The 14,932-nt window shown below is 51.6% G+C and overlaps 1 protein-coding gene and 1 long non-coding RNA gene across 3 annotated transcripts in view; one reads left to right on the top strand and one right to left on the bottom strand.

The window, feature by feature from the left end:
- Nucleotides 1-278: 278 nt before the first annotated feature.
- PACRG (parkin coregulated) overlaps nucleotides 279-14,932 on the bottom strand; it is a 326,166-nt gene continuing 311,512 nt past the window's right edge. For both annotated transcript variants that reach the window (XM_007529646.3, XM_060205143.1), the window contains one exon: nucleotides 279-654. In XM_007529646.3, coding sequence (XP_007529708.1) covers nucleotides 494-654 — 161 coding nt within the window. In that variant the 3' untranslated portion in view covers nucleotides 279-493. The remainder of the gene's footprint in view (nucleotides 655-14,932) is intronic.
- On the top strand, nucleotides 5,513-10,077 carry LOC132542617 (uncharacterized). Its single transcript, XR_009553587.1, has 3 exons — nucleotides 5,513-6,030; nucleotides 8,933-9,025; nucleotides 9,445-10,077. It is a non-coding gene; the product is annotated as an uncharacterized LOC132542617 (long non-coding RNA).

Below are 14,932 nucleotides of genomic sequence, written 5' to 3'. Positions count from 1 at the left end.
CACAGCACCAGGGAGCCCATGAGGGTGGAGCAGTCCCCCTCCCCCAGTATCACTGTGAGGTGTCTCTGTGAGCCCCCCTGATTCTGCCTCCCCCACCCACAGGTGATGTGCCCCCCTGTGCTGCCCACATGCTGATGGGTGGCTTTCAGCAGGTGTCCCACTCTCCACACCCAGATGAACCGGGCTCTGCCTGCCCTCAGCCTGAGTGGTGGGCACAGGCTCCCGGGCCCCCTTTCACACCCTCTTCGGGTGGGTGGACCCACAGCAGCCAGGCCGGGGAGGGTATGAAAACGATCCATTTATTGTGTAAACAGGGGGCGGCCGCGCTCTGGGTGGCTTCTGCCGTGGGGACAGAGGGGCCTTGCTTCTCGGGAAATGAGCACAGGACGGCATTGTGGTGTGGGAGACAGGCGTTGCTTATGTGCGGCCAGCCTCGCTGCCAGAGAGGGCTCAGAGTCCCGGGCAGGCCAGCAGGCTCGGGGGCGGGCGGGGGCTAGTTGAGCAGGCAGGACTCGTAGGTGGGCACCATGTACTTGATGTTGATGAAGGCGTCCTCCCCGCCGTAGCGCTCGAAGGCCTCCAGCGTCTCCTGGATCAGGTCCCCAATGTTCTCCCTCTTCTGCTGGCTGTAGTCAATGCCGTCGCCGGAGTTCACTGAGGAGACACGGCGGGTGGGGTTACTCTGGCGGCCCCTCTCCCCCGAGTCCCACACCGGCCTGGGTGTGCCCCATGTGCCTTCTTGAAAAATGAGAGCTTGTTCTGTCTTATTTTGCCTCCAGGGTTATCGCTGGGGATCAGTGCCTGCTCTAGGAACCCACAGCTCCTGGCCGCCATCTTTTCCATTTTATTGGACAGGACAGAGAGAAATTGAGAGAGGAGGAGAAAGAAGGAGAGAGACACCTGCAGACCTGCTTCACTGCTTGTGCTGGGGCTTGAACCCAGGTCCTTGCTCATGACAAGATGTGTGCTCAACCAGCTCTGTCACCACCTGGCCCCATAACTGCATTTCAGCACATATAAAAGATTTAATGATCTAAAACAGTTTGTTTAAGGGGGTTGGAACAGAAATCCTGTCACATCCAACTTTCTCTTCCTTAATGATTTTTTTTTTTCACATCTACGCTTATCGCTTGGGCCTGGTGCCAGCACTACGAATCCACTGCTCCTGGCTGCCATCTTTTCCATTTTATTGAACAGGACAGAGAGAAATTGAGAGAGGAGGAGAGAGAGAGAGGGAAAGAGACAGAGAGACATCTGCAGGCCTGCGCCACCACTTGTAAAGCTCAAACCCAGATCCTTGTGTGGGTCCTTGCACTGAGTACTCTTTGCGCTTGACTGGGCATGCCACCATCCAGCCCCCAGATAAGAGAGCTTCTTATGAGAGAGACAGGGGAGGGGAACCAGAGCACAGCTCACCTCTGGAGCGAGAGACTGTGCCAGGATTGAACTTGGGGCCTCTGACCTGTAAGTCCTGTGCTCTGACAGACTGAGCTATCTCCCTGGCCCACCCCTGGCTACTTCTCAGGAGAGGCAAACGGGATATGATTAATGCACTTTTGAAGACTTTCAGAAGTAGGGCTGGGCAGACAGCATAGTGGTTCTGCAAAGAGACTCTCCTGCCTGAGGCTCTGAGGTCCCAGGTTCCATCCCCAGCACTGTTGTTTTCGACGGGTTATGTTGTTTTCGCCGGGCTGGCTTCACGGGCAGGTAACAGATGACCAGGGACTCATGGCTGGGTTGTAGGCAGTATCTCTTTATTCATGCAGGACACAGCACAGTCTAAGACGAGCTAAGCTGAACTCAAGGTAAAGTACTGTAAAACTCACAATGCTGTCTTTATATATACTTTCCAAGTAGGGTGGAAACAGGATGTGACATAGAGAGGGTGGAGAGAAAAGTGACTGGTGAAAATCAGAGTGTGACAAAGAGGGGGCAGATTAGGCGAGAATCCTATCACTGAACCACAAATGCCCTGGAGGGAGGGTGGAACTTGTTAACAGTGGTTATGTAAATAGAACGAAGTGGTTATGTAAATAGAATAGTGTTAAGCAGGGGAGATTTAAACCAAATGAAACAGAAGGGGTCTCATGCATACCAACACAGCACCACCATCAGCCAGAGCTGAGCAGGGCTCTGGGGGAAAAACTAACAATCTGGTAATACATTCCAGGAACAGTAGCCCACATGCCAACATGCAGGCTCAGAAAATGTACGTGAACCCAAGACACAGCCGGCCGGGGCCAGAGAGAATGCTCAGAGCTGGTGCACGGGGCTTCCGTGGCTGAGGTCAGTCTCCGGGGCAGACGGGTACCAGTGCTGAGTCCACACCCCTGCGTCGCTGGTGCTGAGCCTGGGTGCAGGGGAGCCCCGGAGGCACCTGGGAGGGTTCAGGTGGGTGAGCTCACCCGGCTTGGAGGCGGGGCTTGCAAACAGGTAAGTCTTAGAGACGAAGAGCACACTCCATTCACAGCTCAGATGTGCCTCCACATTAACGGCTTAAGTGCCTTGTACACACACTTACTGGTGTGTTTATTTATTTGTTTGTTTGGATAGAGACAGCTAGAAATCGAGAGGGAAGGAGTGACAGAGAGGGAGAGAGACAGAGAGACACCTGCACCCCTGTTTCACCACTTGTGAAGCTTTCCCCCTGCAGGAGGGGGCCGGGGGCTCGAACCCAGGTCCTCGTGCACTGTCACAAGTGCGCTCAACCTGCTGCGCCACCTCCCGGCCCCTTGGTGTGTGTGTTCTAACCCCTTTTCTTCTTAGTTTTTTGTTTAGAAAAGATCCAGTTATGGTTCAGATTAGTGATGCCTGTGGCCATCCAGCACTGAGCAGTGACAGCTCTGCTGTGGCTTCATCTCTCTGGACCCTCCTTGGAGAAGGAGCCCTTGTCTTCTGGACCAGAGGACATAAATCACCACCCTGATTAGTCTTTCTTGGCAGGGGTGAGGGCAGGCAGGAATATTACAGATCTTCCAAGAGAGAGAGAGTCTGAGATATGCGCCTTCCATTTTTCATACGAGATCAACTCAGAATGGCCTGTCAAGCCACTGAAACAAGGTGGGTTATTATTTTTTCCTTTTTCCTTTTTTTTTTTCTTCCTAGTGGTGGAGGCCTTTGTGTGTTGGAGCAGGGAGTGGTGCGCCAGGCCCAGTGTGACTTACAGAGCCGCTGGCCGGCTGAGCTGTCAGCCTTTGAGAAGTGGAGCAGCAAAAAAGGAAGATGAAGCTGTCAGAAGTAAGGGCTAGAGCCCTCGCTCTACTGTTCTGGGCCAAAAGAGAAAACATTTAAAGACAAGAGACTGGGTAGATTTTATTTTCATGGTTTAAAGGATTTATTCATAATAGGGAGAGAAAGAGGAAGAAGGGGAGAGAGATGGAGAGAGAGACAGAACACTAGGGTCGTCACAAGTTTGGGGAAGAAAGATGTCAAAAAAAAAAAGAAATAAAATCCTGGGACAGGGGAGATGGCATCATGGTTCTGCCTATAGGACTCTCCTGCCTGAGACTCTACGGTGTCAAGTTCAGTCTCCAGCACCACCGTGAGCCAGAGCTGAGCAGTGGCCTGGTCTCTCTCTTTCTCTCTCTATGTCTCTCATTAAATAAACAATTGTTAACAAAGAAAAGAAAAAGAAAGAGAGAAAGAAAAGGAAATTCAAAAAGGGAGGAAACCCCAAACCCCAAAAAGGAGCAGTGAGCCGATGAGGGCAGAAGACAGAGGGACAAGCTGGTGTGAGAAGAGGGGACCGGGGAAGGGGTGCTCGGGGCTGGGCTTGGCCCAGCGAGGCTATGCCAGCCTGCCCCCCGCCCCATTCAGGGAGCATTCCTCTCAGGTCTCAGATGTCACCGTGGTTTCTGGTCAGGGCACCGCTCAGCTCTGTCTGGTGGTGGTGGCAGGAGCTGAGCCTGGGACCTCTCGCCGCCACTGTGCCATCTCCCTGGCCCCAAGGCCATTGTTGGCACCTGCCTGACTGGCATTAGAAATGGGGCCCTTGCTGGCATCTTACCCAAGGCCAAGGCTGGACCACACCAGGCCAAGGCGTTTGGAAGGTCTGCACCCAGTGGGGGCCAGACAGGCCCCATTCACCCACCACCATGCTGCCCCCACCAGCAACCTTTCTGTCAAGAATGATCTATTCTCAGATCAATGTGGTTCGCAGTCAGTGGGATTTGCAGACTTTCCTCATGTTTGGGAGCTACTCTCTGCCTTATCCAGTTTTTCTGACACCGTCTCCCCAGACAATATTTTTAGCCTGCCTGTATGCTAGCTGTAGGGCTCAGGCAAAAATTACTAAAGTCATGGGTCCCTTGGAATAGACCTAAAATAGACTTCCTAGCTTCTTCCTACATGAAGACCCTTCGTTTCATCTGTTCATTTCTACCTTTGGGTTCCTAATTATTGAAAAATTCACTTTATATCTTACTGTCTTTCAGTCAAGTTGCAGAAGCTACCACGACACCAACCTGACCTCCCTGGGCAGACGCCCTCACCTGTGTGTCCTGGAGCCTCCCCTCCCCAGAGCCCTGCCCCAGAAGGGACAGACAGACACAGGCTGGGGATGTGGATCCACCTGCCAACACCCATGTCCAGCGGAGAAGCAATGACAGAAGCCAGAACTCCCACCTGCTGCTCCCCATAGAGAATTTGGGTCCCTGCTCCCAGAGGGATAAAGAACAGGGGAGCTTCCAGTGGAGGGGATGGGACATGGAACTCTGGTGGGGGGAGCTGTGTGGAATTGTGCCCCTGTGATCTTACAATCTTGTTCATTATTATTAAATCGCTAATATTTTTTTTAAACGACCTATCCTTCCTTGCCCAACAAACAGTTTCCCTGTGGTGGGGTGGCCTACGCAGCTCTGCTGGCAGCTCCACAGGGCCCAGACCCAGAGGACAGAGGCAGCCTGAGCTGGGGAGTCAGTCTCATGGGACACAGAATATGCCAGTGGGGCAGGAGGCAGTGATGCCAGGGCACTCGGCCCTGACGTGGTAGCTGTGAGAATGGCTGGCACTCAGGGTGTCACCATGCTCAGAGGTGAGCACAGTAGGTCTCCAGGTCAAAGGCACGGTCTGTCTCCTTCCTCCCTTCCTGCCACCATTCTTCACCTCTCCTCTCTTCTCCCCTCCCCTCCTTCCCTCCTCTCCTAAATGTCAAAATTAAAAACAAAAAGAAGGGAAATGTCAAGCCAGAGTGCTAGCCCAGCGCACGTGGCAGGGCCTTGGTGCACGGCCCAGGTTTGAGCTGGCCCCACAGGGGAGGCATAACAGCTCTGGTGTCCCAGTGAGGACACTGGCCTCAGCTGGGTGAAGAAAGGACGGGTTTCAAGAGCTCAGAAGCCAGGCGGGAGGAAGGGGGTGGGGTGGGGTGGGGGAGGACTGCGGGCATGAGCCAGCCCGCTGGGCCGCTGCCCTTCCCTGTGACACCCTGTGACATGCTGTGACACCATCACCTAGATCCGGCCTGGAGGGGGCCGGGTCCTGGCAGGCAGCGGAGCCCAGAAGCCGCAGAAAGATGGGGGTGATTGCAGCAGCCCCCCCCTGCCCCGTGACAAGGGGCCCCGTGACCTTCCGCCAGGCCAGGCCAGGCGCGTGGGGTTATAGGAGATGGCGGTGACCCCCGACCGACTCCTAGGATCTAAGCAGACCTGTGTGCCAGGGGAGCAGCACACCAGAGGCTTGTCAGGAGGGGGCTCCCATCAGGAGAGAGGCATCGGCAAGGCGACCCATGGCTGGTAGGGGGCCCGCCTTGCTGTGTGTGAAATGCAGGCGTGAGCCCTGGCACCCTGTGCCGAGTGCCTGGGGGAGGCCCAGGGCTGTGGTCGCTCTCTCTCTGCAAACAACAGTGAGGACCCAGGAGTGACCAAGTGACCAAGGGTCCGCACGCAGAAAGCCTGGCTGGCAGCGAGTCAGCCCAGTGCTGGTAGTTCATGGTGATTGTGCGGACAGACGGCGGCTGTCCACTTCTTCCCGTCTTGAAGGATTTCAGTTTCACGACCTACATTAAGCTGTGTCGGAAACATCAGGCAATTTGGGGTCAGTTTGGATATGATGTTATCAAAAGTGCTTTTTGGATGAAAGAACTTTTTTTCCCATAGGGCTGGGGGAATCACTCTTGATAGCTATGAGTTCCAACCTTGTCAACCTTATCCTTTCTGGAGAGGAGGGAAGAGGAAGTGAAGTGAAGTGAAGTGTGTGTGTGTGTGTGTGTGTGTGTGAGTGAGTGTGTGTGAGTGTGTGTGTGAGTGTGTGTGTGAATGTGTGTGTGTATGTGTGAGTGTGGGTGTGAGTGTGTGTGAATGTGTATGTGTGTGTGTGAGTGTGTGTGTAAGTGTGTGAGTGTGAGTGTGTGAGCGTGTGTGTGTGTGTGAGCGTGTGTGAGTGTGTGTGTGAGTGTGTGTGAGTGTGTGAGTGTGTGTGTATGTGTGAGTGTGTGTGTGAGTGTGTGTGTGAATGTGTGTGTATGTGTGTGTGTGAGTGTGTGTGTGTATGCGAGTGTGTGTGTGAGTGTGTGTGAGTGAGTGTGTGTGAGTGTGTGAGTGTGAGAGTGTGTGTGTGTGTGTGAGTGTGTGTGTGAGTGTGTGAGCGTGTGTGAGTGTGTGTGTGAGTGAGTGTGTGTGTGAGTGTGTGTGAGTGGGTGTGAGTGTATGTGTGTGAATGTGTGTGTGTGTATGTGTGAGTGTGGGTGTGAGTGTGTGTGAATGTGTATGTGTGAGTGTGTGTGTGTGAGTGTGTGTGTGAGTGTGTGTGTGAATGTGTGTGTGTATGTGTGAGTGTGTGTGTGAGTGTGTGTGTAAGTGTGGGTGTGAGTGTGTGTGAATGTGTATGTGTGAATGTGTGTGTGTATGCGAGTATGTGTGTGTGTGTGTGAGTGTGAATGTGTGTGTGTGAGTGTGTGTGTGAGTGTGAGTGTGTGAGTGAGTTTGTGTGTGTATGAGTGTGTGTGAGTGAGTGAGTGTGTGTGAGTGTGAATGTGTGTGTGTATCTGTGAGTGTGGGTGTGAGTGTGTGTGAATGTGTGTGTGTGAGTGTGTGTGAATGTGTGTGTGTGAGTGTGTGTGTGAGTGTGAGTGTGTGTGTCTGAATGAGTGTGTGTGTGTGTGTGAGTGAGTTTGTGTGTGTGTGAGTGTGTGAGTGTGAGTGAGTGAGTGTGTGTGTGTGTGTGTGTGTGTATCTGTGAGTGTGGGTGTGAGTGTGTGTGAATGTGTATGTGTGAGTGTGTGTGAATGTGTGTGTGTGAGTGTGTGTGAGTGTGAGTGTGTGTGTCTGAATGAGTGTGTGTGTGTGAGTGTGTGTGTGTGCGTGAGTGTGTGTGTGAGTTTGTGTGTGTATGAGTGTGTGAGTGTGAGTGTGTGTGTGAGTGTGTGTGAGGGTGTGTGTGTGAGTGAGTGTGTGCGTGTATGAGTGTGTGTGAGTGTGTGAGTGTGTGTGTGGGTGTGAGTGTGTGAGTGTGAGTGAGTGAGTGTGTGTGTGTGTGCGTGAGTGTGTGAGGGTGTGTGTGAGTGTGCGTGAGTGTGTGAGGGTGTGTGTGTGTGTGCGTGAGTGTGAGTGAGAGTGTGTGAGTGTGCGTGAGTGTGTGAGTGAGTGTGAGTGTGTGTGTGTGAGTGAGTGTGTGTGTGAGTGTGTGAGTGTGAGTGAGTGTGTGAGTGTGTGTGTGTGTGAGTGTGTGAGGGTGTGTGTGAAAGTCTTGGGAGGGTTTGAAGCTAGTTGTTCTAAGAATACAGAAGAAATACTGACCATCATTACTTTTTATTTTTTGCTCTATTATTTTGAGAGGATTTGTTTGTTTGTTTGTTTTTGTTTAACTAAGACTCACGTCAGTCCATTTGGAATTCCACGTGCTTTGTCTTTGGCCCAAGCTCAGCCACTGCTCTCGGCTGACTTCCTGACCTGGGGGAGGGATGGGGTTCCCACAGATCCGAGGGATGGCCGCCCGCGCTCTTGGTTGGTGGGGGAGGAGGACGTGTGAATCAAAGCCGAGGAGGTTTTGAAATCCAAAACTCATCACCACGGCTCTGGCAGGTTCCAGATGCCCAGGGGCTTAAATACTTCGGATCCCCTCAGACCTCGTTGACATTAATGAGAGTCACAAGATGTGTCTCCTCTGAAGAGGAGAGTTTTGAGGCAAGTCCTCCATCTCCAGCTGAACGTCTCTCTTCCTCTCTCTAGTGACGAAAGCAAGGGCCCACTATGCATCCTGGGCTTCCAGAGCCCAAGGAAACACTTCTGTCTTTTAGATGGGGACAGTGATGACTTGTTGTTGTTGTTACTGTTGCTGCTACGACGACTATTACTACGACCATTTGCCTCCAGGGTTATTGTTCGGGCTCTGAGCCGGCACTACGAATCCCCTGCTCCTGGCGGCCATTTCCCCCCTTTTATTGCTCAGGACAGAGAGACATTGAGAGAGGAGGGGAGATAGAGAGGGAGAGAGACAGAGACACCCATAGACCTGCTCCACCGCTTGTGAAGCTTCCCCCCTGCAGGTGGGGAGCTGGGGGCTTGAACTCAGGCCCTTGTATGGGTCCTTGTGCTTAGTACTGTGTGCGCTTAACGAGGTGTGCCACTGCCCAGCCCCTGGGACATGGGTGCCTTGTGAAACACAAGGTGTCGTGTTCGCCTTGGCCCAGCTGTGGATTCAGCATTTATGATTTCCTTCAGATAGGCAAGGGGAGCTCTGGACTAGTCGCCATGTTCTGTCTACAGAGCAGACTTAGCTCTCCCAGAAAGCAGCAGTGTCAGCAGAGTAGGAAGGACTTGGAGTGCAAGGCGGGTGCCTTGCAACCTGCATTCCCTCGAGGCTGAGGATGAACAAGCATCACGTTCCCAGCGTGCCAGCCACCTCCCCAATGTCCCCCACGGGGGACTGAGCTTTGGGAGATAAGCCTGATAATCATTCTCACACGGCCCAGTGACAATAGCCCAGTGTCTCTTTGCAGCCGCGTGTGAAGATGCTGGACGTGGCGTATTTCCAATGAAACCAGGCTGGGGAGGCCACACGTCATCGCTCCAGGTCAGCAGAAATCTATCTTGTAAGTAGCAGAATGGAGGCTTCAGATCAAGCCCTGAGGAAGCCCCCAGGGACCAGCGTCCACACTGTTCCAGTGAGGGAAACAGCACTGCCTGAGCTCAGTACTGAGCTGCCACACAGCGGGCCTCACCCACCTCCTATTTCACTCAGTCTGTGTGGGTTCTGGTTTCTTACAGGAAAGGCCGCAGGGTAGGGTATATACACTCCACTGACAGTGATCTGGTCAAGGCTACAGAAGGCAAGTCGAAGGGGCCAGGTGGTGGTGCACCTGGTTAAAAGTGCATGTCACCTAAAGGCTGGAGTCGTGCAGATGGAGACTTGGGGGGGTCTCCGTTCTGTACGTAGCTAGTAGGCATGTTTTAGTTATATTCCAAAGGGCCCGTGACTATACTAGTCAACAGTGTGTTTGACTCTTTTCAGCCACCAGGTTCCAGATGCTACCATGATGCCAACCAGACTTCCCTGGACAGACGACTCCACCAATGTGTCCTGGAGCTCCGCTTCCCCAGAGCCCTGCCCCACTAGGGAAAGGGAGAGACAGGCTGGGAGTATGGATCCACCTGTCAACACCCATGTTTAGCGGGGAAGCAGTTACAGAAGCCAGACCTTCCACCTTCTGCATCCCACAGTGACCCTGGGTCCCTGCTCCCAGAGGGATAGAGAATGGGAAAGCTATCAGGGGAGGGGATGGGATACGGAGTTCTGGTGGCGGGAACTGTGGAGTTGTACCCCTCTTATCCTATGGTTTTGTCAGTGTTTCCTTTTTATAAATAAAAAAATAAATAATAAATAATAAAAAAAGAATCACAAGTCCCCCCGCCCCTATAAAAGAATCACAAGCCCATATACTAATAAATATTTCTCTTCCCCCCCAAAAAAAGCACATGTTACCATGTTCAAGGACCCGGGTTCAAGCCCCCAGTCCCCACCTGCAGAAGAAAAGCTTCACAAGTGGTGATTCAGGGCTGCTGGTGTCTCTCTGCCTCTTTCCCTCCCCCATTCAATTTCTCTCTATCTCTATCCAATAATAAATAAATAAAAGATAAAAAACCATGTTGAGATGATCTCTGATTTGTTCTGCAAGTTACAAAGAGAGGAACAGATGGGATTCTCTACAGGAGATTCCGTCTCTACTGAACTGGGTGAAACTCAAGTTTGTGAAGTGGAAGCTTATTTCTTTTCTTGAAGACCAACTTGGAATGAGCAGGCTTTGTCCAAAAAGGGGCAGAAGGTTCTAAGTCCGCCTCCCCTAAATCTATCCTCCACTGGCTTATGTCACAGAGAAGTAAAAAAAAAAAAAAAAAAGCAGCAATAACAATAATACCAGCACAGTGTAATTTAAAACTAGGACTATCAGGGGCCAGGTGGTGGTGCACCTGGTTAAGCACACCTGTTACCATGTGCAAGAACTCATGTTCAAGCCCCTGGTCCCCACATGCAAGGAGAAAGCTTCATGAGCAACGGAGCAGGGCTGCAGGAGTCTCTCTGTCTTTTCCCCTCTCTACCTCCCTCCCCCTCTCAATTTCTCTCTGTCTCTATCCAATAAAAAAATAAGAAAATAAAACTAGGACTATCCCTATGAGTTAAGCAAATGCTCTTATGAGCTCCTCGGGCAGAGGAGGGCACAGGAGATTAGAGAGGAGAAATAAGGCATGTGACACCATCCCTGAGTGATGCTGGGATACTGAGGACGAGAGACTGGTGGTCCTGTGGGGTGATAGAAAGACCCTGAAGGTGGGTGCTAAGTCACCTTCTTCCCCTCCTCTTGGGTGGAGCCTGAAGGAGTGCTGTGACATGAGCTCAGCCAGAAAGAGCAGGAGGAAGATGGGCGGGTCTCACTCGTGGACGGAAGTGGAGGAGTAAGAACAGAAGGGGAGACACAGAGCAGAACTTGCGGTTGCCAGGCAGCGGCACACCTGGTTAAGGGCACACAGTACCAAATGCAGGGACCCACACAAGGGTTTGGGTTCGAGCCTCCCGCTCCCCACCTGCAGGGGGGGGGCCTCTTCACAATCAGTGAAGCAGGTCTGCAGGTGTCTCTACTTCTCTTTCCCTCTCTCTCTCCTTTTAAAAAGACTTCATATATATAATTTTTTAAAAAAATATTTTTTATATTTATTCCCTTTTGTTACCCTTGTTGTTTTATTGTTGTAGTTATTATTGTTGTCATTATTGTTGTTGGCTAGGACAGAGAGAGATGGAGAGAGGAGGGGAAGACAGAGAGGGGGAGAGAAAGACAGACACCTGCAGACCTGCTTCACCGCTTGTGAAGCGACTCCCCTGCAGGTGGGGAGCCAGGGCTTGAACCGTGATCCTTATACTGGTCCTTGTGCTTTGCGCCACCTGCGCTTAACCCGCTGCGCTACAGCCCGACTCCCCATATATATAATTTTTAAAAAATATTTATTTTATTTATTTATTCCTTTTTGTTGCTCTTGTTTTATTGTTGTCGTTGTTGTTGGATAGGACAGAGAGAAATGGAGAGGGGAGAGAAAGACAGACACCTGCAGACCTGCTTTACCGCTGTGAAGTGACCCCCTTGCAAGTGGGGAGCCAGGGCTCGAACCGGGATCCTTGATCCAGTCCTTGCGCTTTGCGCCAAGTGCACTTAACCCGCTATGCTACAGCCCGACTCCCAATTTTATTTTTTTTCTAGAGAGATGCAGAGAGACACAAACACAGAAAGAGAAACACCAGAGCACTGCTCAGCTCTGGCTTATGGTGGTACGGGGGATTGAACATGGGACTTTGGAGTCTCAGGCATGAGAGTCTGTTTGCATAACCACTATATTATCATCCCTGTCCCGCTCTCCTCTATCTCCCCTCCTCTCTCAGTTTCTCTCTGTCCTGTCCAATAAACTGGAAAAAATGGCCACAGGAACAGTGGATTTGTAGTGCTGGCACTGAGCTCCAGTAACAAGCCTGGAGGCCAAGGGAAAAAAAAAAAAAAAAGCAGAACGTGGCCTGGGTTTGGTGTCTCGCCCCAAAGGAAAGGAATCTGGTGTGGGGATGGGGGGTTTCAGGTCCTGGTGCTGATGGTGGAGGAGGACCTAGGCTGGGGGGAAGAGTGTTTTGCTGAAAATTGAGAAATTGTATACTGTTGTTACAACAACTGTATTTACAGTAAACCTCTAATTCCCTCACCCAGTGGAAATGTTTCTTAAAAAGTGGGCACCTCCTTGCTCAAAGCAGGCAGTGGGCCTCAGCATTATGGCCGGAGAGTTCCCAGCCACAGGGCAGGCTAACGACAGGTGAGGGGCTCAAGGTGAGTCAAGCCGGGAGGTAGTCTGCAGGCTGTCACCAAACACTGCGAGATCCACGGGCACCGTGGATGGCCGGCCCGAGCTCCGCTTTTTTGACTTGGATTCCTGTGTCGCCTTTGTTTCACCCGAGCTCCCCAAACAATGCCACCATTCACAGAGATAAGCAGAGGGAGAAAAGCGTCAAGGACTCCCCACCCCCGGCCTCTCCCTTGGCATCAGATAGATGTGTGAGGAATTGGAGAAATCTTAGGACTGATTCCATAGTCCACCCCCCACCCCCGTCTCTGTGAGCATTTGTGAAGGGTTTCTTGGCGGGGTAGATGCCAGTGGAGAGGGATGTGGGGGGGTCGCTCTGTCACCTGCTTCAGAAGCCAGGGGTGCACCTGGGGACTGTTTGTCTGGGCAGGGAAAATGGCCCACACTGACTGGAGTTTCAAAAGCCAAAGTTCACATCGCTGTTCAGCATCCTAGATGGGGACGTGATCCAAGTGTCCAGTCGACGGGTAAAGATGGTGCTGTGTAGGGCCCGGGAGACAGCACGGGGGGGGGGGGGTGTTCTGCACAGAGACCCTCCTGCCTGAGGCTCTGAGGTCCCAGGTTCAGTCCCCTGCACCACCATCAGCCAGAGCTGAGCAGGGCTCTGATTTTTCTCTCTGTGTCTACCTTTCTGTCTATCTATCTATCTACTATCTATCTCTCATTAAAATAAAATATTCTTAAAAAGACAATGCTGTATGTACACAGGTGGGAAAAATAAAATAAAATGATAGAAATTAACTGCAGCAGGCGGAAAAGTAGCCTGATGGCAGTGGCACTGTCACTGCTCTTGGAGAAAGGGCACAGGGCCGGGTCAGACGAGCAAGCTGGGAACCTGTCCCACAGGGCCACAGGAACAGAAACCGTGTGTGGAGCGAAAGGCCTTCCTAGGCCCCGTGGGAACAAAAGGCCAGATGCACGATGCAGGAGAAGCTGCCAAGTGCCTGGGCCCCACCTGCCATCACGACTTGGATATCCCTGCTCTTGCTCTAGAGGCTGGTTCTTAGGATTCTTGACTGGTGTCTGGTGGGCTCCAAGCTGTGATATCCCTTTTTTGTGCCTCCAGGGTTATCTCTGGGGCTTGCTAATGGCACTGCTCCTGGTGGCCATTTTCCCCCCTTTTTATTGGACAGGACAGAGAGAAATGGAGAGAGGAGGAGAAATAGAGAGGGGGAGAGAAAGACAGACACCAGCAGACCTGCTTCACCGCCTGTGAGGCTTCCCCATTAACCCAGGCCCTTACATGTATCTTTGCACTTAGCGCTATGTGTGTTTAACCAGGTGGGCCGCCACCGCCCGGCCCCTTAATATTAATTCTTACAGACCCATATGAGACTTCTTGCCCAGCTCAAGAAAGAGCCAGACACCTGAGCTCCCTTGGGAAGGATGTGCCAGTGACTGCTTTCTTTCCTTCCTTCTTTCTTTCTTTCTTTCTTTCTTTCTTTCTTTCTTTCTTTCTTTCTTTTGTTCTAGTTCATTTCCATGTTAACTATCCAGCTCAGGTGAAAATTACTAAAGTCATGGGCCCCTGGGAACACACTTAAAATAGCTTCTTTCCACCCAAAGACTCCTAATTTCATCTGCTCTATTTCTACTTTTTGGTTTCTGTTTATTAAACAATTTGCTTTGCTTTATATCTTACAGTCTTTCAGCCACCAAGTTGCAGATGCTGCCGTGATGCCATCCTGACTCCCTGGGCATGTGTCCTGGAGCCTCCCCTCCCCAGAGCCCTGCCCCACTAGGGACAGACAGACACAGGCTGGGGGTGTGGATCCACCTGCCAACACCCATGTCCAGCGGAGAAGCAATGACAGAAGCCAGAACTCTCACCTGCTGCTCCCCATAGAGATTTTGGGTCCATCCTCCCAGAGGGACAAAGAACAGGGAAGCTTCACTTTCCCCCTGCAGGTGTTAGATAGAAGACTCTTTATCCACTCAACTCAATTATAAATCCTACCTATTCGTTCTACGTAGAGACCTTGTTAATGAGAGCCATATTGTAATAAAAATTATTTACTTGATAAAATATTTGCTAAGAGGAAGTAAAAGCTGTATAAATTATAGTTTAAAAAGAAAGAATCCGGAAACTTCCATTGGGAGGGGCTGGGATACAGAACTCTGGTGGTGGTAACTGCGTCGAATTGTGCCCCTGTGAGCTTACAATCTTGTTCATCATTAATCACTAATTAAAAGTTTAAAAAATAAACAAATATTTAAAATTTAAATATGTAACCCTTTTAAAACAGTAAATCATCATGGTGCAAAATGCAGACAGATTTTCCAGCCGTTAGCTGGAAACTACAGAATGGAGTGTTGGGGCTGGGCAGTGGTGCACCGGTCAGGCACACGGAGTGCAGAGTGGGAGCTGGTCGTCCGCTGGACCTGCCAGTGATCTCTGGTGAAGAACCTGAGAGGTCTGCTGGGTCCAGCAGAGAGGAATGCTTCCAACACGGCGGGGCCCGAGCCTTCCAGCTATCTGAGACGTCTCTGCTGAACATTGCACCCAGGTTTCCTCTGCAGCTCTGACTGTCAGCCTTGTCAGCTTTTACACGACCGGGCAGCTGTGGCGGAGACAGACAGGCTCTGAGGTGGTCGGGGTGACGGTGGAG

This window comes from Erinaceus europaeus, chromosome 13 (genome assembly GCF_950295315.1).
Source record: "Erinaceus europaeus chromosome 13, mEriEur2.1, whole genome shotgun sequence".
NCBI classification, from domain to species: domain Eukaryota; kingdom Metazoa; phylum Chordata; class Mammalia; order Eulipotyphla; family Erinaceidae; genus Erinaceus; species Erinaceus europaeus.
Note: the sequence above shows the minus strand (reverse complement) of the source record. Positions and strands in the feature narration are given on the sequence as shown.